Consider the following 26,524-nt stretch of genomic DNA (forward strand, 5'->3'; position numbering starts at 1 on the left):
CAGCCCCATCCCCCCACCCTCCATCATGCTGAATCATGGGGACTTCTTCAGTCTCTGGCCAGCAGGCAAGTTCCCAGCAGGCAGGTAGTTCTGTGCACCCTCCTCCCTGGTCTTTCACAGTGCAGACCCAGGACTGGATGCAAGGTCTCAGCTGGGAGATGGAAGGGGGATCTCTGAGTTGTGGGGTACAGCCGGAATTGGGGAAGGAGCAGGGAGGGATCTGCCCTGAGGATGCTCAAGTGCTCACTGCTTGGAGGTCCACAACTGGAGGAGGCTGAGATGCAGCCATACAGTTCCTTGAGCAACCGGCAGGATTGGGGGGAGGTCTGTCTGGCTGAGCATCAGGGGAGAAGATGGGAGAAGGGATATGTGGGGATGGATGGACAGAGAGATGACTGGAATGGAGAGAAGGGAAGGAAGGCTGGCTGGAGAGAGGGGTGCCCAGGGAAGGCTGGATGGCTGGAGTGGGGTGCTGGCTGGCCAGATGAATAGATGCTGGTGCAGTGTGTGTAGATGTGGGTGGATGAGCACAGGCTGGGAGTGGGGAAGCACCCTCCCCCCCATGCTGCATCAGCTCCCATATTTACCAGCACCCACAGGGAGGGCGGCCCCTCAGACTATTGTGTTAGCTGGAGCCAAATCCCTTAAGCCCTTGTAAATAGCAGGGAATGAGCCACAAATACTCCTGCAGTAACAAAGGATTAGCCCCAGGGGATCCCAGCCGGCTGCCAGGCACAGGACAGAGCTTCCCAGTGCCAGTGGAAATCCGGCAGTGCCGCAGCTCCCACTGCCCAGGTAGATGCCTGCTGGGTGAGCAGGGAGCCAGAGTGCCGGCGCATGGCTCGGGGAGTGGTGGGGTAGGGTCTGGGAGCAAGAGCAGCTTCCCCAGAGACACACCAGGCCAGCCTCCTGCCAGGCAGCATAGACCAGTGGCTGTTGGACTTTTCCTGCATAGCCCCGTAGTGTAGACACAGCTTACACCGACAAAAGGGGTAGGAACCCCTCCCTGAAGGAAGGGTTATGTCTACACATGCCCTTCGTCTGCACAGCTGTGTCTGCTCTGGGAGCCAGGGGCAGCTCTATGGTTTTTGCCGCCCCAAGCACGGCAGGCAGGTGGCTTTCGGCGGTCCACTGGTCACACGGATTCGGCGGCATGCCTGCGGGAGGTCCGCCGGTGCCGCGCCTTCAGCGTCCCCTTCAGCATCCCCGCTGCCGAATTACCGCCGAATCCGCGGGACCAGTGGACCTCCCGCAGGCGCGCCGCCGAAGGCAGCCTGACTGCCGCCCTCACAGTGACTGGCAGGGCGGCCCCCGCAGCTTGCCGCCCCAGGCACGCGCTTGGAGCCGCACCTGCTGGGAGCTACAGCAGTCAGGGTGTTTTGTTCACATCTCCGACTTACCTTGCTATGCTGCTGTAGCCCCAGCTAGGACGCTGGAGTGTGAGCCAGGATGCATGGCTTCTAATCCCACCTCTGGGAGGGGAATGGTGTCTAGGGGTTAGAGCACAGGGGCTCTGAGCCAGGACTCCTGGGTTCTATCCCTAGCTCTGGGAGGGGCGTGGGATCTAGTGGTTGGAGAAGGAGGTGGGGCTGGGACTCAGGACTCCTGGGTTCTATTCCCACCTTTGCCTTTGACCTTGGGCAAGTTACTCTTGATGCTGCTGTTACTCCCTTCTTGATGCTGCTGTTTGCCCTCCTCCCGTCTGTCTGAGCTCTTGGGGGCAGGCTGTGTCTCTCACCGTGTCTGTGCAGCGCCTGGTACGCCAGAGGCTGGTCCCAGTCAGGGTTTGTTCAGCGCCTATTCCAGGGGGAGCTGCCCCACTAGGGAATCCCTGCTGAACATTTTCCCCTTCTTCCCAGGGTGGGTTTGTCCAGCGTTGGCTCCTGGTCTGCTCAGCTTTTGTCTGTGAGATTCATGAGCATCCTTAGGTCTGAAATCTCCCCGTGTCCGCAGCTCTAGCTTGGGATGCAGCCCCCTCCTCTGAATTGCAGGGCTGCTTTAGTGTCTGGCCAGGTGGCAGGATCCCAGCCTGTGGGCCGTTCCTGTGGCTCCTCTCTGCCCCTCCCAGGCTTTCACAGTGGGGCTGTGGGCTCTGCCACATTGTGTACAGAGGCCCCATTCCCTCCCTGCACTGTCCACCCACGGTCTGCACATCCTGGGATTACATTAGCCCTTATACTGAGAGCTCGTGTCTAGGAAACCCACCTGGCACAGTCCCCTGGTAGGGCTGGGCCTTGTACAGGGGCTTATGAGTCTGCTGCTGGCCTCCGTGAATGGAGAGTCATTTAGCTCCAGCAGTAGAGGCAGGGCTGTGTGTCTAGTGGGGTCCTGCAGGGATTGGTTCTAGGCCAGGTGCTGATTAACATTTTCATCAGTGACCAGGAAGTAAATATAAAGTTACTGATGGTGAAGTGTGCACATGACACAAAGATGGTGGTGTGATCAGATCGGGCCATTCCTCCCGAGTGACCACGATTGCAGGAGATCAGACTAGATTATCATAATGGTCCCTTCTGATCTTGAATTCTATGATTGCTTGGTAGAGTGGGCCCATTCAAACCCCGTGTTTTAATACAGCCAAATGCAAAGTTATACCCAGCCCCCGCAGAATGAAGGACAGTGTCCTGGGAAGCAGTGACTGAAAAAGACCTAGGGGGCCAGAGTGGACCAGCAACTCAGCATGAGCTCCCAGTGTGACTCTGCTCAAAAAGGGCGAATGCGGCCCATGAACGGATAAACGGGAGTAGCTGGGAGGTGATTTTCCCTCAGGACATGGCACTGATGGGCTGGTACTGGGACTGCGTATAGCACTGGGATCCACACGTTAGACTGGACGTTGAGAAATTGGAGAGGGTGCCGAAAAGAGCCACAACAAACGATTCAAGGGCTGTAGAAAATGCCTGATTGTGAAAACGTGAAAGAGCTCCATCTCTTTAGTGTCTCCAAAAGCAGATTTAGAGGTGATTGATCACAGTGTACATGGACCTTCGCAGGGAGAAAACCCTGGGTGCTATAGGGCTCTTTAATCTAGCAGAGACAGGCAGAACAAGAACCATAAGAACATAAGACCGGCCATAGTGGGTTAGACCAAGGGTCCATCTAGCCCAGTATCCTGTCTGCTGACCATGGCCAGTGCCAGGTGCTTCAGAAGGAATGAACAGAACAGGTAATCATCAAGTGATCCATCCCCTGCCGCCCATTCCCAGCTTCTGGCAAACAGAGGCTAGGGACACCATCCCTGGCCATCCTGGCTAATAGCCAACGATGGAACTATCCTTCATGAACTTCTTTTTTGAACCCTGTTATAGTCTTGGCCTTCACAACATCCTCTGGCAGAGTTCTACAGGTTGCCTGTGTGTTGTGTGAAGAAATAAGTCCTTTCCTTTGTTTTAAACCTGCTGCCTATTAATTTCATTTCGTGACCCTAGTTCTTGTGTTATGAGAAGGGGTAAATAACACTTCCTTATTCACTTTCTGCACACCAGTCATGATTTTATATACCTCTATCATATCCCCTCTTAGTCGTCTCTTTTCCGAGCTGAAAAGTCCCAATCTAATTAATCTCTCCTCAGATGGAAGTTGTTCCGTACCCCTCATCATTTTTGTTGCCCTTTTCTGAACTTTTTCCAATTCCAATATATCTTCTTTGAGATGGAGTGACCCCATCTGCATGCAGTATTCAAGATGTGGGCATACTAGACTTGGAGTAAAAGCCAGACAACCTCAAATGAGAAATAAGGCCTGTTTTACAAGGAGGGTGACTACCCAGTGGAACAAACCCCTCAGGGCAGGGTGGATTCTTCAGCTCCAGGCCGGCTGCCTTTCTGGAAGATGCTTTAGTCAAATACAAGTCTCACAGTGCTCAATGCAAGGGTGCCTGGGGGACATTCTCTGGCCTGTGATATACAGGAGGGCTGACTACATGATCTAATGGTCCCTTCTGGCCTTGAAATCTACTAAATGGAGCCACTGAGAGGGGAAAAGGCTTGTTCAAGGCCAGTAGCCGAGCTGGGAATGGAAGCCAGGTGTCCTGATGCCAGGTGCAATGCATAAGGCATTAGACCATGCTGCCTCCCTTAAGATTTCATTGTCGCTCAGGCCTTGGGGCTGGATGCTGAGAAGGCACCTGCTCCACATCTCTGCGTCATCCACTGAGCCCTCTCGCAGAGCTCAAGGGGGGTGCACGTCCCTGGTGACTCCTCGGGGGCCTGCTCAGGCGTGGGAGGTGGCAGCTTGGCATTCGGATGATGCTATGAAATTCTAGGGCCCCATAAAAATAACCCTGTGGCTGAGCTGGAGAAAATGTTGCAACAACGCAGGGAGAATCTATTTATAAATCATCCAGCCTGCGTCTCCAGAGCTGGGTCTGTCTGGGCAGGGAGCTCAGCTCGCGACAGGGCACAGGGGCTTGCAGGTAGCATGCTGGGCTGGGAGTCAGAACTGCAGGGTTCTGTCCCCAGCTCTGGGAAGGGAGGAGGTCTAGTGGGCTAGAGCCAGGGGGTGCTCCTAGGTCCTATTCTGAGCTCTGCCGCAGAACTTGGGCAAGTCCTGGCCCTTCTTGGTGCCTCTTTCCCCTCCCACTCGTTGTCAGTTCAGACTGTGAGCTGTCTGGGGTAGGGACTGTCCCTCGCTGTGGGTTTCTGCAGCGACCAACCTGACAGGCCCCTAGAAGCTACTGTCATCTAGCGATGATTTTAACAACGAGCGCTCCTCTCCTATATGTTGTTGGTCAGTTCCAATTAGGAGCATTCAGATAACTGTAAAGATACCAAAGTCCCACAGATCTTGCATCAGTCCGGCTAGAAAGTCCCCCCTCAGTCCATCTCCTTAGGTTGCCGCGACCCTTTAAGTTCTCCCATCAGCCATAGAGTCTCCCTGAGCTTACAACATCTTTTAAACCTTCTTTATGCTTCAGATAGGGGCGTCTTTTGTCTCCCATTGCTGGGAACCTTCAGCCAGGCCCCAAAGGGATCCTAAGGAGATTGTGGCGGGTGTGGGCTAGGCTTTCCCATTGTGCTCTTCCTGGCTGGGATTTTTCAGGATTTCCCTTTCTTTCCCCTGGGAATAGTTCTTGCTCAGCTGCTGTGTTGTGCTGCTGGGATGGGGTGGGGAGCACGGGGCCAGGGCGTCCTCTGCGGCATCAGTGCAGAGTACGGTTTTCATGGGAGATGGGCGAGGAATAGGGTGCAAGGTGTGGGGTGATTCCAAGGGACTATTAGGATGACCCTAGCTAATCCAGCCACTCCGGGGGCATCCTGCCCTCCCTCCCCTCACCCACACAACCTCCTTCCAACCTGGTTGTGTCTTGCAGACCCTCAGTGTGGGGCATCCACAGCTCTCCAACAGGGACTTAACGCTACAAGGTGTGAGTGTGTGGCAGTGTGTCATCGCCTCTGCTGTATTGCATAAGATCTGTGTGTGTGTGAGAGAAGGCCCCATGGCCCCCTGAGGGAGAGAATTGGGTCCGGGATGTAAAAAGAGAGTGACAGTGCCCCTGAATGGAGTCAGACCTACACTAGAGAAATATCCTCGGCTATAGACCTGCTCTAACGCCCAGCCCATTTGTGCCACACCTTGTAGTCACCCCCACCCCCACACTCACAGAGAAGTATGCAAGCACGCACACAGTCCCCTGCATGTGCGCCAGGTGCTTTGCAGTGGGGCTCTGCAGACCCCCAGGCCCGGTGCTGCCAACCCCTGTAGTTTCATTGCAGCTCTCCTGCTGTTTGGTCTTTCCCATCAATCCCCAGCTCCGGGAGTCCCGGGAATCTCTACTCCCATTTAAACCCAAAGGAGTGTGCTCACCCTAGGGGACCAGGGAAGCCGGAAGCTGTGACCCCAACAGTGTTAGTGTGCCCAGGGGTAGGAGGGACACATGGAGTGGGGGGGCAGCAATGCATTCTGGGATACTCTGCCGTGCAGTGGGAGGGGGTGCAGCGCTAGTGGGACTATGGTTAGAGCAACCCAGGTCCCATCTAGCCCATCCCCCTGCCCAGGAAAACCCAGACGCTGAATCCCGGCAGCTGTTCTGTTCAGGGTGGCTGGAGGTGGGGGACTAGAACAGCTGTTCCCTCCCCCTGCCACGTTCCATCTTAGTCATGTTAGGAATGAGGCTGCATCCTGTCTGCAGGGTGGGGGTGGGGGATGTCCCGTCCACCCAACTCCACTCTGGGCTGGGCGGGCAAAGGGAGCAGGAGCACTCTGCACTGAGGAGGGGAGGGGGGTCTGTGGGCCAGGATTCCCAGTGTCCCCTCTCAGGGGTAGGGTGGCAGCCAGCCAATCATGAACTCACCCCGCTGGGACGCCCAGGTACACCCTGTCCCCCACCAAGCACGGTGTCGTGTGCCATCTAGATCTGCAGAGTCGATTTATTGCTGTAGGCCTGACTCACGCACCCTCCCAGGCTGGGGCTAAATATGGGGAGGCATTGTGGGCAGGGACATGCACACACCAGCAGGGGGAGCAGTGACACTCCCCCCCCCACACACATCCCTTCCCTGCAGCCAGCCAGGAGGGGTGCAGTGGGGGCCAGCAGCGTGTGTGTTATTAGCAGAACTCAGGGAGCCCAGAGGCTGTGGGAGCTGGGAGGAGCTGGGAGTGTTGCAGTTTCAGGGTCCCTGGGGTTTGGGAGGGTAGGTTAAAAGAAGAGGGTGAAGGCTCAGCAATAGGGGGAGTTGGGGTGGGGCTGGCCAGCCCTGGGGTTAGGTGTGGGGGCTCCCGAGAACTGGGGTGGGGAGCAGGGTTAGGGGCAGGGCAGGCCAATGCCAGTGTTGGGGTGGGGCTCACCGGGGTTAGGGTCAGAGGACCGTGTGATGCCAGGGTTGGCGGTGGGCTTAAGGGTAGAGCTTAGTGATGTTGATGTTAGCAGCAGGGCTTGCCCATCCCAGGGTGAGGTTAGGGTCAGAGGTCAGCAATGTGGGGGTCAAGCCTGTGCCTGGTTTGTGCTGTAAGGCTCATGGGGGCCCCGGCTCTGGTGGGAATCAGCTCCTTGTGCCAAGTCCTGGCACAGTGCCCTGGGCTGGGTCCCCTCCAGCGAGCAGAGCCTTGATCCTGCTGATGCAGGGAGCTGAGCAGGATGTAGTCCTGGGGGGAGGTGGGTGCTGTGGGGTGAGGATGGGGGAGCTATGGGGAAGAAGCCCCAGGGAGGGCGAGCAATGGGGGTAGGGTGACCAGATGAGCGGAACAAAATATCGGGACACATGGGGGGCGGGAGGGGAACAAAAACGGAGTGTCGCCGGCGGAGCAAAAAACTCCCAAAAAACAGAGTGCGAAATATCGGGACAATATCAATACCAAAATACCAAACATTGGTCGGGACGTGGTACAAAAAACTAAATATCGAGACAGTCCCGATTTTATTGGGACATCTGGTTGCCCTAAATGGGGGGCTATGTGAGGTGCGGGCAGCCTGTCCCTACCAACACCAACCCTGGTGCTGGCATGGGAATAGCCCAGCCCCTCCTGCTCATTCCGCTGTCCTGTTCCCTGCGGGGAGGGGCTGTGGGGTGTCTCTAACCCCCCCCCCATCTTCTCCTGCAGACATTCACGGCCTGGTGCAACTCCCACCTGCGCAAGGCGGGCACCCAGATTGAGAACATTGAGGAGGATTTCCGCAATGGGCTGAAACTCATGCTGCTGCTGGAGGTGATCTCGGGTAGGTGGGGGAGCCGGGTGGGGTGCGGTCAGATCCACGGAGGGCCATGTGGAGGTGATGAGGGGAAGGGCAAGAATCCATGGGGAGCTGCCAGTGAGGGTTCAGTGGCCACAAGGGGCAAGAAGCCATGTGGGAGTGTGTGGGAGAGAGGGGGACTTGGGGGGACCCAGAGGATGCAGTCACTGGGGTATAGCCCAGCTGCAGTGGGGTGGGGGGCTCTGGACCCAAAGGGATTATGCAATGTGGGGTTGTCTGTGTCACAGTGCTTGGGTGTCTGTGTGGTGGGGTGTGTTGTGGCCTGGAGATGTGGGGTGTGCCTGGTTTGTGTGGCTGAGTTGGGAGTGGGTCTGTCACCGACTCTGCCCCCAGATGTGAGTGTGTGTGAGGAGGGTATGTGTGGGGGGGAATCTCTGCTTCCCCACCCGCACTGCTGACTCCCTCTCAGTCAAGTGGGGGGGTGCAGGGGACCCCCTCACCCCATCACTGACTCTGCCCGCAGGCAAGCGGGGAGGTGCATGGGTGTGGGAGAGGGCTCTGTGCCTCCCCCGATTGATGACTCTCCTCCCACCCCTCAGGTGAGCGGTTGCCAAAGCCAGACAAGGGCAAGATGCGTTTCCACAAGATCGCCAATGTCAACAAGGCCCTGGACTTCATTTCCAGCAAGGGGGTCAAGCTGGTCTCCATCGGGGCTGAGGGTGAGTAGGGTCGGGGGGGCAGCGGTCCTGACTAGGGTGATGAGGGTCCACAGCACTGGCGCAGTCTCCTCCTGCATGCCCCATTACCATGGCGATGCCAGCCCCATTACTCTGGCGCTGGTAGGTGGGCGCTGTCAGGGCCGGCTCCAGGCACCAGCATTCCAAGCTGGTGCTTGGGGCGGCAATCTGCAAGGGGTGGCAGTCCCTGTTGTTTTGCCCCCAAGCAGTGCGCCGAATTGCCGCCGCGGAGGGCGGGGGCAGTCCGTGTGCCCTTAGGGTGGCAGGTGTGTTTCCGCGGTGAGGGCAATTCAGCAGCAGCTTCTATGTTTAGCTGTCCGGGGCGGCTTCAGCTAAACATAGAAGCTGCCGCCGAATTGCCGCTGCCGCCGCGGAAACACACCTGCTGCCCTAAGGGCACATGGACTGCCCCCGCCGCCTGTGGTGGCAATTCGGCGCGCTGCTTGGGGCAGTGAAAACTGTAGAGCCGGCCTTGGGCGCTGTGCATGTCTGGAAGGGTACGCTGGCCACAAGCACTGGCACCACTCTCCATGCGGGGCCAGAGGGGGCTGGGTTGAGATTGAGCCATGTTCCCTCATAATCCCATGGGCTGCTCTGTCTCAAGGGAGGGGGAGGCTGCCTGTCAGCGGTGCCTGGGCTGGGGATGTGCAGGCCCCCAAGCAGCACAAACACTGGGGGGATGGGGCTGGGTTTACTTCTGTCTGTCTGTCCACCCCCATATGCTCTCCTCTGCCTGCCCGTCCATCCCCATCTCTCTATCTCTATGCACCCTGTCAGGCTACCCCCCCCCCCCCCGCCACTCTGGACTCTGGGGTGGGGATGTGGGAACCCGCATTCTACCAGCTTAGGTTAAAACTTCATCAAGGCACAGATTTATTTCCTTGTCCTTGGACGGTATATTGCTGCCACCACCAAATGATTTACACAAAAATTCAGGAAAGGGGCACTTGGAATCCCTGTCCCCCCCCAAAATATCCCTCCAAGCCCCTTCACCCCCTTTCCTGGGGAGGCTTGAGAATAAAATACCAACCAGTTGCCTTAGCAACGTGAGCTCAACCAGACCCTTTGTCTTTAGGACACTGAAATCAATCAGGTTCTCAAAATAAGAACTTTTATTATAAAGAAAAAAGTAAAAGAATCACACCTGCAAAATCTGGATGGATGGTAACTTTACAGGGTAATAAGATTTAAAATGCAGAGGATTCCCCTCTGGGCTCAGCTTCACAGTTACAAAAACAGGAATGAAACTACCTCTGCAGCATAGGGAAATTCACAAGCCAAAACAAGAGATAACCTAACGCATTTCCTTGCCTTACTCCCATTTTCTGTGGTTTTAGATGCATTATTCCAGGTATATTTTTCAGGAGATATTGTACCTGCTTGGCTTCTCTCTCTCCATTCGGAGAGGGAACAACACACACAACAACAAAACAAATCCTCCCCCCCGCCCCCCGATTTGAAAGTATCTTCTTTCCTCATTGGTCCTTCTGGTCAGGTGCCAACTAGGTTATTTGAACTGCTTAACCCTTTACGGGTAAGGCAATCCAGTATAGCTGCCAAGGAGGGATTTCATGCTACTGAATGGGCTGGCATACCCTTCTCCCTATATTCATGACACACCCCATCTCTCCCCCTGCCCCTTGGACACCCGTCTCTTTCTGTCACTCGTCCCACCCCGCTCTGACTCCTTCTCTCCCCTCCTTCAGAAATTGTGGATGGAAATCTGAAGATGACTCTGGGGATGATCTGGACAATTATCCTGCGCTTCGCCATCCAGGACATCTCAGTGGAAGGTGAGTGCGGGGCTGGCTGTGCCCCTTTACACCCCCCCCCCGACACATAATCCTGTAGCGTATACTCGAGACACCCGTCTACACCGCACCCCATCCACATACACATACACCCTATATAACCCCTATACACTACATACTCCCTATATCTCCTGGACACTACACATACCCCTATGTACTGTACACCCCTATACCTACACCCCACACATATCCTTATACATAATACACTCCATGCACACCCCATATACATACCCCTCTACACTATACATCCCATATAGCCCCTATACATAACTATCTGCAAACACCCCCCCATATAAACCCCTATACATGCACCCCAAACACTATACACTCCATATATCTCCTGTACATTACACACACCCCATACACTCCATATACTCCTATACTTTACACACCTACACCCGTATACATTAGATCATACACACCCCATATACATAGCCCTGTACACTATAGATCCCATACGGCCCCTATACACACCCTTATACACTATTATATGCATACCCATCTACACAATCATGCACCCTATATAAACCCCCTATACATGAACCCTACACGCTCCATATATCTCCTATACACTGTACTACACCCCCCATATACCCCAATACATTGTATACTCCATACCTATCCTATGTACATACCCCTATACACTATGCACCCCGAACAGCCCCTATACACACTCCTATACACTGTATACCCCTATACTGATCCCTGTACATTATACACCCCCATACAAATGCCTTTTAGCTGCACACCCCATACCCCTCCTATACGTTACACATCCCTGTATATAGCCATACACATACTCACCCTTACACCCCAGTATTGACCATAATCTAATCTCATGCTTCAGGGCTGCAGCTGGTCAGGGCAGAGGTCAGGAAGGAATTTTTTCTCCAGTTCACAATTGGCTGGCTATGTCTAGGTGTTTTTTCCTTCTTTCTCTGAAGCATCAGAGATTGGCCACAGCTGGAGATGGGACACATGTAGGGATGGCCAGTGCTCTGAAATGGTCCAGAGACTCTGGCTTAGCTGCCTAGCTGGTGTGTTTTGCTCCCATGCTCAGGGTCACTGATGGCCAGATTTGGGGTCAGGAATAAATTTTCCCTCAGTCTGATTGGCAGGGACCTTTCGCCTTCCCCTGCAGCACAGGGCATGGGTCACATGTGGGGATCATCTGAGCATGCCTTGCCAAATCCATTCTCTAACATCACAGGGGCTTGGGCATTGGTGGCCCCTGGGTCTCTGCTGTTTTCAGCCTGGGGCTCACAACAGGTCAGTCTCCTGAGGCCTGAAATGCTTTAGCCAAACAGAAGTGACGGGTGCAATGCAGTGGTAGCTGGGTGAGGTTCTGTGGCCTGGGCTATGCAGCAGGGCAGACTGGGTGATCTAATATTGTGTGCAGTTCTGGTCTCCCATATTTAAGAAGGATGAATTCAAACTGGAACAGGTACAGAGAAGGGCTACTAGGATGATCCGAGGAATGGAAAACCTGTCTTATGAAAGGAGACTCAAAGAGCTTGGCTTGTTTAGCCTAACCAAAAGAAGGCTGGGGGGAGATATGATTGCTCTCTATAAATATATCAGAGGGATAAATACCAGGGAGGGAGAGGAATTGTTTAAGCTCAGAACCAATGTGGACACAAGAACAAATGGATATAAACTGGCCATCAGGAAGTTTAGACTTGAAATTAGACGAAGATTTCTAACCATCAGAGGAGTGAAGTTCTGGAACAGCCTTCCAAGGGGAGCAGTGGAGGCAAAAGACATATCTGGCTTCAAGACTAAGCTTGATAAGTTTATGGAGGGGATGATATGATGGGATAGCCTAATTTTGGCAATTAATTGATCTTTGACAATTAGCAATAAATATGCCCAATGGCCTGTGATGGGACACTAGATAGGGTGGGATCTGAGTTACTACAGAGAATTCTTTCCTGGGTGTCTGGCTGGTGAGTCTTACCCACATGCTCAGGGTTTAGCTGATGGCCATATTTGGAGTCGGGAAGGAATTTTCCTTCAGGGCAGATTGGCAGAGGCCCTGGGGGTTTTTCACCTTCCTCTGCAGCGTGGGGCACGGGTCAGTTGCTGGAGGATTCTCTGCACCTTGAAGTCTTTAAACCATGATCTGAGGACTTCAATGACTCAGACACAGGTTTGATACAGGAGTGGGTGGGTGAGATTCTGGGGCCTGTGTTGTGCAGGAGGTCAGACCAGATGATCATAATGGTCCCTTCTGACCTTAAAGTCTATGAGTCTATAAGTCCCTTCTGGGCTGGCACTCCATGAATCTGAGACATCCCTGCTGCCCCCACACACTCACCAATGGGGGGCTACGGGTAAGGCTCTCCCTTGCAATGCAGGCCCTTCCTGCCGGGGGCCACTCTATCCCCACCCCATCTCCTGCTTCTCAGCCCCTCCATGCACCTGGGCCAGGGGGGTCTGAGCCATGCTACCTGGTTTCTTGCAGAGACCTCGGCCAAGGAGGGGCTGCTGCTGTGGTGCCAGAGGAAGACGGCTCCATACCGGAACGTCAATGTGCAGAACTTCCACATCAGGTAGGGAGCACCGTGGGGAGGGGGGCTTCGCTCGGGGCTCTGGGGCAGGCCCCAGGGGTGCCCTCGCCCTGTGGCCCTCATGGAGCTCAGCCCAGCTCCCAGGAGGCAGCAGCTCCAGCAGTGCCCGCTGGAGTGAAGGAGCCCAGGGGCAGGTGAGCCGGAGGAGGGAGCGTAGGGCGGGGCTGGGGTGCATGTGTAGTGCCAGGCCCCAGCACTGCGCCTGGAGCTGGCCAGGGGTCATAACCGAGGATCATCTGACTTCTCCTTCTCCTTCCCCCCGGATGCGGCGCAGCTGGAAGGATGGGTTGGCCCTGTGCGCCCTGATCCACCGCCACCGGCCTGACCTCATCGACTATGCCAAGCTCAGAAAGGTGCAACAGCCCCTGCCCCTACTGTCTCCCCCACCCTTCCCCAGGCGTTCCCCCCATTGCCCCAGCCCCCACCCTTGCTGTTTCCCCTCCTCCCAGCCCCTGCCCCCCAGCTCCCTGCTACCCCACGACAGCCCTCCCGGCTACCACCCCAGTGACATTGGTCCTGGCTCCTGGCACTGCCCCAGCCCCCCATTTAGTTTCCTTCTTCACCCTCCCCGGCTGTTTCTGCCTAAGGACGTTCAGCTCTTTGCTGGCCAGATCCCTGTCCCAGACCTGTTCAGCAGCTGCCTGCCCCCGTGAACGCCCTCCCCTCCCTGTTACCGCCGATGTGCCCACCCCACCTCCCACTGCATGGCTTAGGCCCCCCTTCCTGCCCTGCTCCCTGCAGGGCCCCATCCTACTCATGGTGCCCCCCTTGCCTGTGGCTCACACAGTCCCCTTTGCCCCTGCCCCAGCCTGTCACCAAGCCCCCCCCCCAGTCTCACAACTCTGCCCCTCTGTGCCTAGGATGACCCCATCGGGAACCTCAACACGGCCTTTGAGGTGGCTGAGAAGTACCTCGACATCCCCAAGATGCTGGACGCTGAAGGTGAGGGCTGGGCGCTGCACTCCGAGAGCTGCACAGAGGGGCCTGGGGACCCAGTGCTCTTCCCTGGCCCTTCGCGCAACCCTGACCCTGGAACCTTGGCCTGACCCCGGCCCCCTAATCCTGATCTTGGCTCCCAGTCCTAATCCCAACTCCTAACCCTTGAACCTGATCCTGACCTCTGACCCTGACCCTTCTCCTGGGCCCTGTCAGGGCCTGGCTGAACCAGCTTGGCCCTGGAAATGTGATCATTTATCCTCCTCCTACCTGAGCTCCCGCTTCAGCCCCCAGACCTGATTCTGTAGGTCAGGACGCCTGGGTTCTCTCCCAGCTCAGGAGGGGATCTAGTGGGTTAGAGCAGGGGGCTGGGAGCCAGGGCTCCTGGGTTTTGTTTTTGGCTCTGCCACTGATTCCTTGGTGGGTAGGTAGGAGGGAATCTTCCTCTCCAGTGCCCCTTTTTCCGTTTCCTCCTGTGGGGCTCTCAAGCTGTCCCCCTGACCCGCCACACTGGGATGCCCTGTGGAACGAGGTGCCTGGAGCCAGACTCTCCCCTCCCTTCATGGCCCATTTGGCTGCCACACCAGCCCTGCTGGTCTCCCTTGCAGGCTGTGGATCCAGGGGACATGGCTCTAATGCCCAGGGCAGCTGGCGCTCTGGGCCTGTGCAGCCTAGCCTGTGGGGGAGCATGCTTCCAGGCAGGGGCTGGGGGACACTGGCATAGACCCCCAGGATCTGCGCTACACCCCAGCTCTGAAACAGTCTCTTGGAGGGATCCCTGTGTACGCCAGAAACACACACACACACACACACACACACACACACACACACACACACACACACACACACACACACACACACACACACACACGTGCCCTTCAGGACAGGCCATGTAGCCTCATTGCTCCCTAGACTGAGCTCCTGGGCTCCTGCCCCCCTGCTTCACCCCATGAGCTCTGCCCTGCAAGTCCAGCTGGGACAAGCTCCTGGGAGAGCCTTGTCCACCCCTCAGGACTGACACACCCCAGCTGGGATCTGCCGTGGCACCAAAGAGCCTTCTCCAAATGGAGCAGGGCTTGTGGGTCACCTGGAGTCCTGAGGTTTGTACAGAGAAATCAAGGCTCCAGCACAGTCCATCCGCTCAGCCCAGAGCAATTCACCAGCCCAGCCGCAGTCACCTCCAGTGCCAGGCTCCAGATGTTGGGCTTCCTGGGCCAGGCTCAGTCCTTGGCACCCGGGCTGGGCTGGGCTGAATTCACAGCCCTCTCCTAGATCCCTGACTCTCTGGGTTGGCTTTGTCTCGCTGGCCCCCTTGTTGATCTGGTCATTAACAAATGTATTCAGTCCAGCCTAGCAGGGAAGTGACGCACCACTGTGTCTCCTGGGCAGACTGTCTCTGCACTTCAGCCACTGCAGCGCTTCACTGTAGACACCACCTATCCCAGGGGAGGGCTTTGCTGTAGGTTCCCACCTCCCTGAGAGGCGGTAGCTAGGTCAGCAGGAGAATTCTTCTATCCCTCTAGCCCTATCCACACTGGGGGGAGATCAGTATAGCTACACCACGGGGGGGGGGGGGATTTTCACACCCCAGGGAGACATGGCTATGCCAATGTAAGTGTCTAGTGTAGACCAGCCCTGAGAGCAAACATAATCCCTTCCCCCCACTGGCTAGCCATGCAAAGTACAGGGGGAAACTGAGGCACACATAGGCGTCATAAAAATATTATGAAACATTCCCATTCTCTCACAGGCATATCCCGAGGGAAGGGCTGGGGCTGGGAGGAGTGCTCTGGGGACAGGTGTTCCAGGAGGGAGGGATGGGGTGGGGGCTGCAAGATATCACACAGGGTGCTGGGTTGGGGAGGGAAGTAGTCGAGACTCCAGTGCAGGGGTGCGTGGCCAGGTCACACCCTCGCTCCCCCACCCCCACTGAGCTGCTGGCATCTCTCTGCAGACATTGTCAACACGCCCAAGCCAGACGAGAAAGCCATCATGACCTACGTGTCCTGCTTCTACCACGCCTTTGCTGGAGCAGAGCAGGTGCGTGTGTGTGTCTCCAGTGCAAATGGGGCTGGGGCTGGGGACAGTCTTGGTTGGGGTCTGTGTGGTACCCACCCCCATGGGGCCCCAGTCTCTGTTGGGATCAGTGTGATGCCTGGCACAACAGGGGTCCTGACCTCAGGTGGGGGCATCTGTGCAGCACCCTGCCCAACAGGGGCCTGACTTTGCTCAGGGTCCATGCAGGGCCCAGCACAGCTCTCTCCCGTGAGGCTCCACAGATGCTCGACAGGGGGCCCCGATCTCGGTCAGGGGAAGGGAAGGACTGTGCTCAGGCTGCTCTATTCCCCCCTCCCCCTTGAAAAGTAATGTGGTGTTTCTCCCCCCACCCCACCCCAGGCCGAGACGGCTGCAAACAGGATCTGCAAGGTGCTGGCTGTCAATCAGGAGAACGAGAAACTGATGGAGGAGTACGAGAAGCTGGCAAGCGAGGTACCAATCCATCCTCCCCTGAAGACGCCATGCCCCCTCGCCCCGACACCTGCTGGGGGCGCTGGAGAGAGGCATCAAGGCCCTGATTGGGCATCAGGACTCCTGGGTTCTGGCCTGGCTCCACCAGGGGAGGGAGATCTAGTGGGTTAGAGCAATGGGAGGGGCTGGGAGCCAGGTCCCCTGGGTGCAGTGAGGGTGATATACTGGCCTGATGGGGTGCAGCTGTATTAGTTAATGCTGGGGGTGGGAGGGGAGGGGTGCTGAGGGCCAGGCTGGGGAGTGAGGAGCTAGTGTTGGGCTATGTGCCTGTGGCTCTCCCTCAAGGGCCTATAGGGGCTGGAGTGACCCAGCACTGCCCCCTGCAGGCCCTCACCCTCCCCACGGCTCCCCACAGCTGCTGGAGTGGATCCGGCGCACCATCCCATGGCTAGAGAACCGCGTGGCAGAGAAGAGCATGAGCGCCATGCGGCGCAAGCTGGAGGATTTCCGGGACTATCGCCGAGTCCACAAACCACCCCGCGTGCAGGAGAAATGCCAGCTCGAGATCAACTTCAACACCCTGCAGACCAAGCTGCGCCTCAGCAACCGGCCTGCCTTCATGCCCTCCGAGGGCAAGATGGTCTCGGTGAGCCATGGCACAGGGAGGCCACGCACCTGCCATGGGGCCCTTGGCACCTGCGGGGGGGTCTGCCATCCATCCATGGACACTGCCTCTGCTACCCTGAGCGGGGATGAGGCCTGCATGGCACATCCATGGGGCATGGGTCCACATGGACCAGGGGCCAACACATCCCTGTTGTGTAATGGTGCTCATGGAGCACGGAGCCACATTTGCTCAGGGGGCAGGGAGCCACATGTGCCCGGGTGGTGGTGCCCACTGGGTAGGGAGCTATGTGTGCCCAGGGGGCAAGAAGGCATGTCTGCCTGGAGGCAGTGCCCATGGGGTGGGGAGCCACATGTGCCCAGGGGTTGGTGCCCACTGGACAGGGAGCCATGTGTACCTGGGAGGCGGTGCCCATGTTGTGTGAAGCCACGTACTGAGGGTGGTGAGGACACACACTGGGCATGGACTATCACAGAGCTTGTCTGTTGCTGATGGGGCCCAGTCTGGGGTGTCCAGGGGCAGTTCCTGCCCCCCAGGTGGGCATAGGGTGGCTGTGATCTGGGTGCTGCTGCCCCAGTGGACGGGCGGGGGTGAGGCAGGGTAGGTGGCCAGCTCCAGCACTCCCCTGGTGCTGTGTGTGTGGGAGGAGGGGGCAGCACCCAGGTTCACGCATCTCTCTGTGCGGTGGGGGTAGGATATCGCCAACGCCTGGAAGGGGCTGGAGCAGGTGGAGAAGGGCTATGAGGAGTGGCTGCTGACCGAGATCCGCCGCCTGGAGCGCCTGGAGCACCTGGCTGAGAAGTTCAAGCAGAAGGCGACGCTGCACGAGTCCTGGACCAGAGGTATCAACCCCCTGTCCCCATGGGCCAGGGATCCCCCCACCCCCATCCCTCACTACGGGAATACCCCTTTCTGCTACAGGGATCACCCTGCCTTCTCCTACACCTCCGCTATGGGGTACCCTCACTGTGGATCTCCCCCAGAGGGGACTGCTCCAGTCCCCGCCCCAGGAGGGCACTACCCCTCAGGCCCTGCCCCGGGCTCCTCCCAGCCCTCTGGGATGGGGTGGGCTCTGCCCTCAGTGATGCCCGTGTGGGCATTCCCCCTTTGGGTTCCTCCCTGCCCCAGAGGCCCATAGGGTGAGGGGCAGGGGGTACAAAGGGCGGGAGCTGGTGGGTTGGGGGTGGAGAAGGCTGGCCAGGCTCAGACCATGCTGCCCCTGCAGGGAAGGAGGAAATGCTTTCGCAGAGGGACTATGAGTCGGCCTCACTCATGGAGGTGCGGGCACTGATGCGCAAACACGAGGCCTTTGAGAGCGACCTGGCCGCCCACCAGGACCGTGTGGAGCAGATCGCCGCCATCGCCCAGGAGCTTAAGTAAGTGCTGGGCCTGAGACACACACCCCGGTCAGAATCCCCATACCAGAGCCAGGGAGAGAACCTAGGAGTCCTGGCTCTCAGCCCCCTGCTCTAACCATGAGGCCACACCCAGCTCCTAGTGCCCAGGCAGGTGGTGTCCCTAGCTAGGTGGGCAGTATCCAGGGCTCCGTGCCCTGCCCCATGGCAGCCCAGTGGCTCTGTGCCTTGCCCCATGGCTCATTGCCCTTACCTTCCCACCATCTCTCCCCTCCTCCGCAGTGAGCTGGACTACCATGATGCCACCTCGGTGAATTCCCGCTGCCAGGCCATCTGTGACCAATGGGACATGCTGGGCACCCTGACCCAGAAGAGGAGGGACTCGCTGGAGGTGAGAGGGGGCCCCGGATGGCGGGGAGCTCCTGCTGCCAACCGGAGTGGGGAGGGGTGTGGCCGGAGGACAGGCCTGCCCCGGTGCAGGGGCCAGGGGGATGGTAGGTGCCCCTTCCCCTCTAACTCTCTGACTCTGTCCCTGCCCAGCGGGTGGAGAAGCTGCTGGAGACCATCGACCAGCTGTACCTTGAGTTTGCCAAGAGAGCTGCCCCCTTCAACAACTGGATGGATGGCGCCACCGAGGACCTGCAGGACATGTTCATCGTGCACAGCATTGAGGAGATCCAGGTGCGGCCCACTGGGCCCCTGGGCTAGATTCCTGGCTCTGGGAGGGGAGTGGGGTCTAGTGGTTAGAACAGGGAGCTCTGGGAGCCAGGACTCCTAGGTTCTATCCTGGCTCTGCCTCTGACCTTGGACAAGCCATTTTCCTGCTCTGTGCCTTAGTTTCCTCTCTGTGTATGAATCCCTCGGCCCCCTGCTCTCTGGGGTCGGGGAGGTGGGGGAATTAGGGGGGAATTAGGGGAAGTGGCAGGGCTGGGGCTGGGTGGGAGCAGGTCAAGGGAAGTGGGAGGTCTATGGGGTGCGGCGCAGTGGGCCACAGTGTCCCTGTGTTGCTCTGCTCAGATGTCCAGAACCATAAGCCCTGGTGTTACCCCTCAGCCTCAGCAAGACAGAGCTTTGCTGGAGAGAACAAAACCCGCTTTCTAGCTAACACACTTAATTTCCCAAAGTTCCAGCCTTTGCCCAAGCAGTTTTCTCAACCACCTCAAGTTTGCAGCATCTCCAACCCCCCCGGCCAGGGGACCCAGCTTTCCTAGGCTCAGAGGCACTGCTTCCTCTGGCCCCTCCGTGACACCTCTCTGTTCCCCCTGTGTCACCAGAGGCCATTGTCCCTGCATCCAGAGCCAGAGGGCGGCCTGGGGTGCAGGCTCTGTCCGAGGCATGATCACTCAGTTGTCTCTTTCACCGCTTGTTAGCTTAATGGCTTTGTTTGCCTTATATGTAAATATCCTGTCACTGTCCAGCCAGCCAGCTGGGTCACTGCCCCTTGCGCTGTCCAGGCTGGGTGGGGGCTCTGCCTCCCAAACGCGCTGTAGGAACATACAACCAGCACGTTGATAACTCTGGGCAGAGCCTGCGCAAACATCCCACAGGGATCTGGGGACCAGTGGGCCACTGCTGTACACACCAGACCTCGCAGGACACGTTCTGCCCCCAGCATGGTGGGGAGTGAGGGCGTCGGGCCGGATCTGACACAGGGCTGTGGGCCCTCAGCCCGCGGGCCGTGAGGGGCTCTTCGGGCCGCACTCCCCCCATGGCGACTGTCCCCCTACCCGCAGAGCCTGATCACGGCCCATGAGCAGTTCAAGGCCACGCTGCCCGAGGCCGACAAGGAGCGCATGGCCATCCTAGGCATCCAGAACGAGATCCAGAAGATCGCCCAGACCTATGGCATCAAGCTGAGCGGGGTGAACCCCTACACCAATCTCTCACACCTTGACATCGCCAGCAAGTGGGACACGGTGAGTGCAGCCACTGGGAGCAGGCACCCGGCTGACCCTCCGACCTCCTGACTATGTCTGTCCCACCCCACTGCCAGCTAGCCATCTGACCCCGCAGGCCTCACACCCCCTGCCTGTCTGTCAGTCTGTCAGTGCCTCTCTGTCTGGCCCTGCCTCCTCAGCCCCACTGCTCTTGGGCCCTGGCCTCCTCGAGCTGGAGCCCCACCTTCCCAGCCCGTTGCACTCAGCCTCCTCCCATCTGGAGCCCTGTCCCACAGCCTCTCACCTGCTGCTCCCTCCCCCACAGGTGAAGCAGCTGGTGCCACACCGAGACCAGACGCTGCAGGAGGAGCTGGCACGGCAACAGGCCAATGAGCGGCTGCGGCGCCAATTCGCTGCCCAGGCCAATGTCTTGGGGCCCTGGATCCAGACCAAGATGGAGGTGAGAGCTCCAGTGTGTGGATTCTAGCCATGGCTCTGGGAAGGGAGTGAGGACTAATGGTTTGAGGGGCTGGGAGTCAGGACTCCTGGGTTCTAGCCATAGCTCCGAGACAGAGAGGAGATCTTCAGCAATCTGAAACTCAAAAAAGAGTCTTACAACAAGTGGAAACTTGGTCAAATTACAAAGGATGAATATAAACAAATAACAAAGTATGTAGTGACAAAATCAGAAAGGCCAAGGCACAAAACGGGATTAAACTAGCTAGAGACATAAACGTAACAACAAAATGTTCTACAAAAACACTAGAAGCAAGAAGATGACCAAGGACAGGTAGGCCCATTACTCAATGAGGGAAAACACAACAGAAAATGTGGGAATGGCAGAAGTGCTAAATGACTTTTTTTTGTTTCAGTTTTCACCAAAAAGATTAGTAGTGATTGGCTGTCTAACAGTGAAAGCCAGGGAAAATGAGGTAGGATCAAAGGCTAAAATAGGAAAAGAACAAGTTAAAAATTACTTAGACAAGTCAAATGTCTTCAAGTCACCAGGGCCTGGTGAAATGCATCCTAGAGTTCTCAAGGAGCTGACTGAGGAGATATATGAACCATTAGCGATTATCTTCGAACGTCATGGAAGATGGGAGAGATTCCAGAAAACTGGAAAAGGGCAAATCTAGTGCCCATCTATAGAAAAGGGAATAAGGACAACCCGGGGAATTACAGAGCAGTCAGCATAACTTCAGTACCCAGAAAGGTAATGGAGCAAATAATTAAGCAATCAATTTGCAAACGCCTAGATGATAATAAGGTGATAAGAAACAGTCAGCACAGATTTATCAAGAACAAATCCTGTCAAACCAATTTAATAGTTTTCTTTGACAAGGGTAACAAGCCTTGTGGATGGGGGGGAACTGGTAGATGTGATATATCTTGACTTTGATACTGTCTCACATGACTTCTCATAAACAAACTAGGGAAATGCAACCTAGATGGAGCTACTATAAGTAGGGCCCTACCAAATTCACGGCCATGAAAAGCAAATCACGGACCATGAAATCTGGTCCCCCCGCCAATAAATCTGGTCTTTTGTGTACTTTTACCCTATACTATACAGATTTCATAGGGAAGACCAGCATTTCTCAAACTGGGGGGCCTGAACCAAAAGGGGATTGTGGGGGGTAGCAAAGTTATTGTGGTGGTGGGGGGGGGTCGCAGTATTGCCACTCTTACTTCTGTGCTGCCTTCAGAGCTGGGTGGCTGGAGGGCAGAGGTTGCTGGCCAGGGGCCTAGCTCTGACGGCAGCATCCCGCCAGCAGCAGCACAGAAGTAAGGGTTGCAATACTGCGACCACCCTACAATAACCTTGCAACACCCCCACAGCCCCCTTTTGGGTCATGACCCCTACAGTTACAACACCATGACATTTCGGATTTAAATACCTGAAATCATGACATTTACCATTTTTAAAATCTTATGACTGTGAAATTGACCAATTGGACCGTGAATTTGGTAGGGCCCTAACTATAAGGTGGGTGCATAACTGGTTGGAAAACCATTCCCAGGAGTAGTTATCAGTGGTTCACAGTCAGGCTGGAAGGGCATAACGAGTGGGGTCCTGCAGGGATCAGTTCTGACCCCGGCTCTGATCAATATCTTCATCAATGATTTAGATAATGGCATAGAGAGTACACTTATAAAGTTTGTGGATGATACCAAGCTGGGAGGGGTTGCAAGTGCTTTGGAGGATAGGATTGAAATTCAAAATGATCTGGACAAACTGGAGAAAAGGTCTGAAGTAAATAGGATTAAATTCATTAAGGATAAATGCAAAGTACTCCACTTAGGAAGGAACAAGCATCGCACACATACAAAATGGGAAATGACTGACTAGGAGGGAGTACTGTGGAAAGGGATCTGGGGGTCATAGTGGACCACAAGCTAAATATGAGTCAACAGTGTAACACTGTTGCAAAAAAGGCAAACATCTTTCTGGGATGTATTAGCAGGAGTGTGGTAAGCAAGACAGGAGAAGTAATTCTTTTGCTCTACTCTGCACTGATTAGGTCTCAGCTGAAGTATTGTGTCCAGTTCTGGGCACCACATTTCAGGAAAGATGTGGACAAATTGGAGAAAGTCCTGAGAAGAGCGACAAAAATTATTAAATGTGTAGAAAACATGACCTACGAGGGAAGTTTGGAGAAGAAAAGGCTGAAGGGGGGACATGATAATAGTTGTCAAGTACAATAAAGGTTGTTACAAGGAAGAGGGAGAAGAATTGTTCTCCTTAACCTCTGAGGATAGGACAAGAGGCAATGGGCTTAAATTGCAGCCTGGGAGGTTTAGGTTGGACATTAGGAAAAACTTCCTGTCAGGCTGGTTAAGCACTGGAATAAATTGCCCAGGGAGGTTGTGGAATCTCCATCACTGGAGGTTTTTAAGAGCAGGTTAGACACACACCTGCCAGGGATGGTCCTGTTACTACTTAGTCCTGATGGATTGGAGTAGGTGAGTAGGTGACCACTTGAGGTCCCTTCCACTCCTATGATTCTATAAGTCTATAATGGTTAGAGCAGGGGAGTGGGAAGCGAGGAGCTAGGACTCCTGGGTTCTCTCTCAGCTCTAGGAGGGGAATGGGGTCCAGTAAGAAGAGCAGGGCACAGTGTCCTCACACAGTGACAGCCCCTTGCCCCCCACAGGAGATTGGGCACATCTCAGTGGACATCAGTGGCTCCCTCGAGGACCAGATGAACCATCTCAAGCAACAGGAGCAGAACATCATTAACTACAAGGCCAACATTGACAAGCTGGAGGGCGACCACCAGCTCATCCAGGAGGCCCTGGTCTTTGACAACAAGCACACCAGCTACACTATGGAGGTGAGAGGCCAGATGGGGCTGTGGGGCTCCTTGTGGGGGGGCTCTCCAAGCAGGGGCACTCGGGAGGAGGGGATGACTAAGGGTGCTCTGAGAGGGGCAGAGGGTCTCAGGGGAGGGGTTTGGAGGGGAAAGTTGTCATGAATCATGGGGGGATATGTGGTTGTGCTTTGTGCATGGGGCACTCCGGGTGTATAGTAATGTTCAAGAGTGATGGGAGGGTGATCTCGGTGGGGTGATCCCCCAGGTGCTGTGATCCACTCTCCTGTCCCCACAGCACATCCGGGTGGGCTGGGAGCAGCTGCTGACGACCATCGCCCGAACCATCAATGAGGTGGAGAACCAGATCCTGACCCGCGATGCCAAGGGCATCAGCCAGGAGCAGATGAACGAGTTCCGGGCATCCTTTAACCACTTTGACCGGGTGAGATACGGCCCCCCCAGCATCCTGATGACGCTGACCCTGCCTGGATAGCCCTGACCCCATCAATAACCCTGCCCCTACTGGATAGCCCTGTCCCCATCAATAACCCTCCTCGATAACTCCCGCCTTACCCAGATAGCCCTGCCCACATTGATAACCTTTCTAGATAACTCCACTCCCCACATGTGTCTCCCATCTAGGTAACCCAACTCCCCACCACTACTGCCCACAGCCAGCTTTGCTGGTGCCTCATAGTCCCAACCCGCAGCACTGCCAACACCCCTCAATCCTGACGCAGCCTGAGTGTGTGGGGGCATGAATGGCCCACAGAGGTGGAGCTCTGCACCCTAGTGGAGGTCCCTGCAGGGCTTCAGAGAGGACTCACTGGTAGCAGGAGCTCAGGCTCCCTGGGCTGCACCCCTGCCAGGCAGGTCTGGTCCCTGGAGGCACATTCCTGGCTTGACGTCTTCTCTTCCCTCCCTGCCTCCTGCCACAGAAGAGGAACGGGATGATGGACCCTGACGACTTCCGGGCCTGCCTCATCTCCATGGGCTATGACCTGGTAAGAGGCCTCCCCCCCCCTCCCCGCCGCACAGGAGGGCCAGTACTGGCTGTACTGAGTCCCTGCCCCATTCCCTGCAGCACAGCGCCCCCTAGTGCCACACTGGGCTCAGCCCCGAGCCTAACTCAGTGCAGCCCCAGCCTCACCCCCATTCCTACCCTCCAGGGTGAGGTGGAGTTTGCCCGGATCATGATGCTGGTGGATCCCAACAGCACGGGCGTGGTGACTTTCCAGGCCTTCATCGACTTCATGACCCGCGAGACGGCCGAGACTGACACGGCTGAGCAGGTTGTGGCCTCCTTCAAGATCCTGGCATCAGACAAGGTCAGTCCAGCCACATCCCCCTCGAGACCTCTCGGAGGGCTCTGCTGGGCTGGGAGCGTCTTTCTCAACTCTTGGGGCCTGTGGGGTAGCAGCTGATGAAAGGCATGGGGCTGGCCTTGCTGCAGTGCATGATGGGATTGGTAGCCTCTCTAGGTCATACTGAGCCAGCTCCCATGGGTCTGCTGGAATTTCCCTTGGGTCTCTTGTTTGCTGTGAAGGTATGTGGGGGGCAGGTTTTATTTCATGCTGCCTCCACTGGCCCCCAGGGACGCGCCCCTGCCCCAAGCCTGTCAAGAACCCTGAGTCACAGGCTGCAGTTCAGGAGGGTTCCCCCCTCCCCAGTTTTGGATGCAGCATCACCAGGGTCTCAGAGCATCTTGGATCTGGGCCATCTGCCCATGTAGTTAGACGAGGGGTTCTCAAACTTCATTGCACCATGACCCCCTTCTGCCAACAACACTTACTACACAACCCCAGGAGGGGGGACCGAAGCCTGAACCGCCGGGTGGGGGGATGGGAGGCCAAAGCCCAAGGGCTTCAGTCCTAAGCAGAGAGTCTGTAACCTGAGCCCCGCCCCAGACAGTTGGGCTTGAGCTTCGGCTCTGGTCGTGACCCACTTTGGGGTCCTGACCCAAAGTTTGAGAACCGCTGAGTTAGACCCTCGCGGCCAGGGGGCCCTGCAGCAAGTCCCCGGGAGAGATTGTGCTAGAACAGTGAGTGTGGGCAGTGCAGGCCCGAACGGGCCCCACAGACCTCGCTCCAGCACTGCCCTGCCCTGTGCTGTCTCCCTAGGCTAGCCAGGGCCCCTGATGGGTGCGGGAGGGGGAAGGGGGGGCTGGGCTGCTGCCCCCTAACCATCTCCCCTCCCACCTTTCAGAACTACATCACCGTGGAGGAGCTGCGGCGGGAGCTGCCCCCGGAGCAGGCCGAGTATTGCATCAGCCGCATGACAAAATACAGCGGGGCTGACGCGGTGTCAGGCGCATTGGACTACGTCTCCTTCTCCAGCGCCCTGTATGGGGAGAGCGACCTGTAACCCCCACCCTGGGAGCCCCCACTGCACCTCGCAGGATCGACACCCCTCCCCCCGATCGGTGGGGGAAACCTGCCCTGGATTCCCCCCACCACCACCCTGCCCCATGGAACGACAACACTGTGGAGCCCCACGCGGCCTGGACAGATGGATGGGGATCTGTCTGGGTTAGGACCCTCTATCCCCCATGTCTCGCCCCCAGTCCTCCCCAAAGCCCAGCTCCAGCTAGGAGCCGCCTCATCTCCGTGTCTTTGCTGCTGCCCCAGTAGATGTGCGCTTGCCCAGCCTGGATCAGCCCCCCTTGTTCCCCAGTCTCAGCACCTCCCTTCCCCCTCTGGGTGTGCTTTGGACCCCAACCTTCCCCCTCGCTGCCTCAAAAATGCAGGAGGTGGGGCCAGTTCTTGGCATGTCTGTCCCCAGCTAGGGGGCTCGCTGCACTGTTGAGGGCTCCTATGGCCCCCATTTCTGTGGCTCCGGTGCAGGGAGCTGTGCACTGGGGGTGGGGCATGAGGAACAGAGCTGGGAGGAGCTGGGGAGCAGAGCCAGGTGGGGCTGGGCCAGGTGCGCTCCTTACACCCGCTAATAAATGAAACATAACAGAGAGACCCACCAACCACTTGGCTTCTGTACAGTGCGTGTGGGAGAGGCTTCACCCCCTGGGCTGGAGAGGATCGGGGGTGTGTGTGTGCGTGTGCGCGTGCAGTGCTCTCTGGGGGAGGAGAATCAGTGCGTATGGGGCAGGAGGTGAGCAGAGCGGTGCCATTCTCAGGTTCCCAGGTGTTTTACAAGCACTGCTGGGAAAAGGTGGCGCCTGTCTTGCAGACAGATCTGAGTGAGTC

At 56.7% G+C, this 26,524-nt stretch overlaps 1 protein-coding gene across 1 annotated transcript in view; it reads left to right on the forward strand.

The window, feature by feature from the left end:
• ACTN3 (actinin alpha 3) overlaps positions 1-26,284 on the forward strand; it is a 31,380-nt gene extending 5,096 nt beyond the window's left edge. The window contains exons 2-21 of the mRNA XM_039481908.1: positions 7,540-7,654; positions 8,230-8,349; positions 10,074-10,160; positions 12,643-12,730; positions 13,023-13,101; positions 13,609-13,690; positions 15,639-15,724; positions 16,082-16,174; positions 16,569-16,799; positions 17,473-17,620; positions 18,004-18,154; positions 18,416-18,524; positions 18,674-18,814; positions 19,867-20,049; positions 20,336-20,470; positions 23,166-23,345; positions 23,620-23,766; positions 24,263-24,328; positions 24,494-24,652; positions 25,530-26,284. Of these exons, the coding sequence (XP_039337842.1) occupies positions 7,540-7,654; positions 8,230-8,349; positions 10,074-10,160; positions 12,643-12,730; positions 13,023-13,101; positions 13,609-13,690; positions 15,639-15,724; positions 16,082-16,174; positions 16,569-16,799; positions 17,473-17,620; positions 18,004-18,154; positions 18,416-18,524; positions 18,674-18,814; positions 19,867-20,049; positions 20,336-20,470; positions 23,166-23,345; positions 23,620-23,766; positions 24,263-24,328; positions 24,494-24,652; positions 25,530-25,688 (2,559 nt within the window). The 3' untranslated portion in view covers positions 25,689-26,284. The remainder of the gene's footprint in view (positions 1-7,539; positions 7,655-8,229; positions 8,350-10,073; positions 10,161-12,642; positions 12,731-13,022; positions 13,102-13,608; positions 13,691-15,638; positions 15,725-16,081; positions 16,175-16,568; positions 16,800-17,472; positions 17,621-18,003; positions 18,155-18,415; positions 18,525-18,673; positions 18,815-19,866; positions 20,050-20,335; positions 20,471-23,165; positions 23,346-23,619; positions 23,767-24,262; positions 24,329-24,493; positions 24,653-25,529) is intronic.
• The last annotated feature ends 240 nt before the right edge of the window (positions 26,285-26,524 follow it).

This window comes from Mauremys reevesii, linkage group 7 (assembly GCF_016161935.1).
Source record: "Mauremys reevesii isolate NIE-2019 linkage group 7, ASM1616193v1, whole genome shotgun sequence".
NCBI classification, from domain to species: Eukaryota; Metazoa; Chordata; order Testudines; family Geoemydidae; genus Mauremys; species Mauremys reevesii.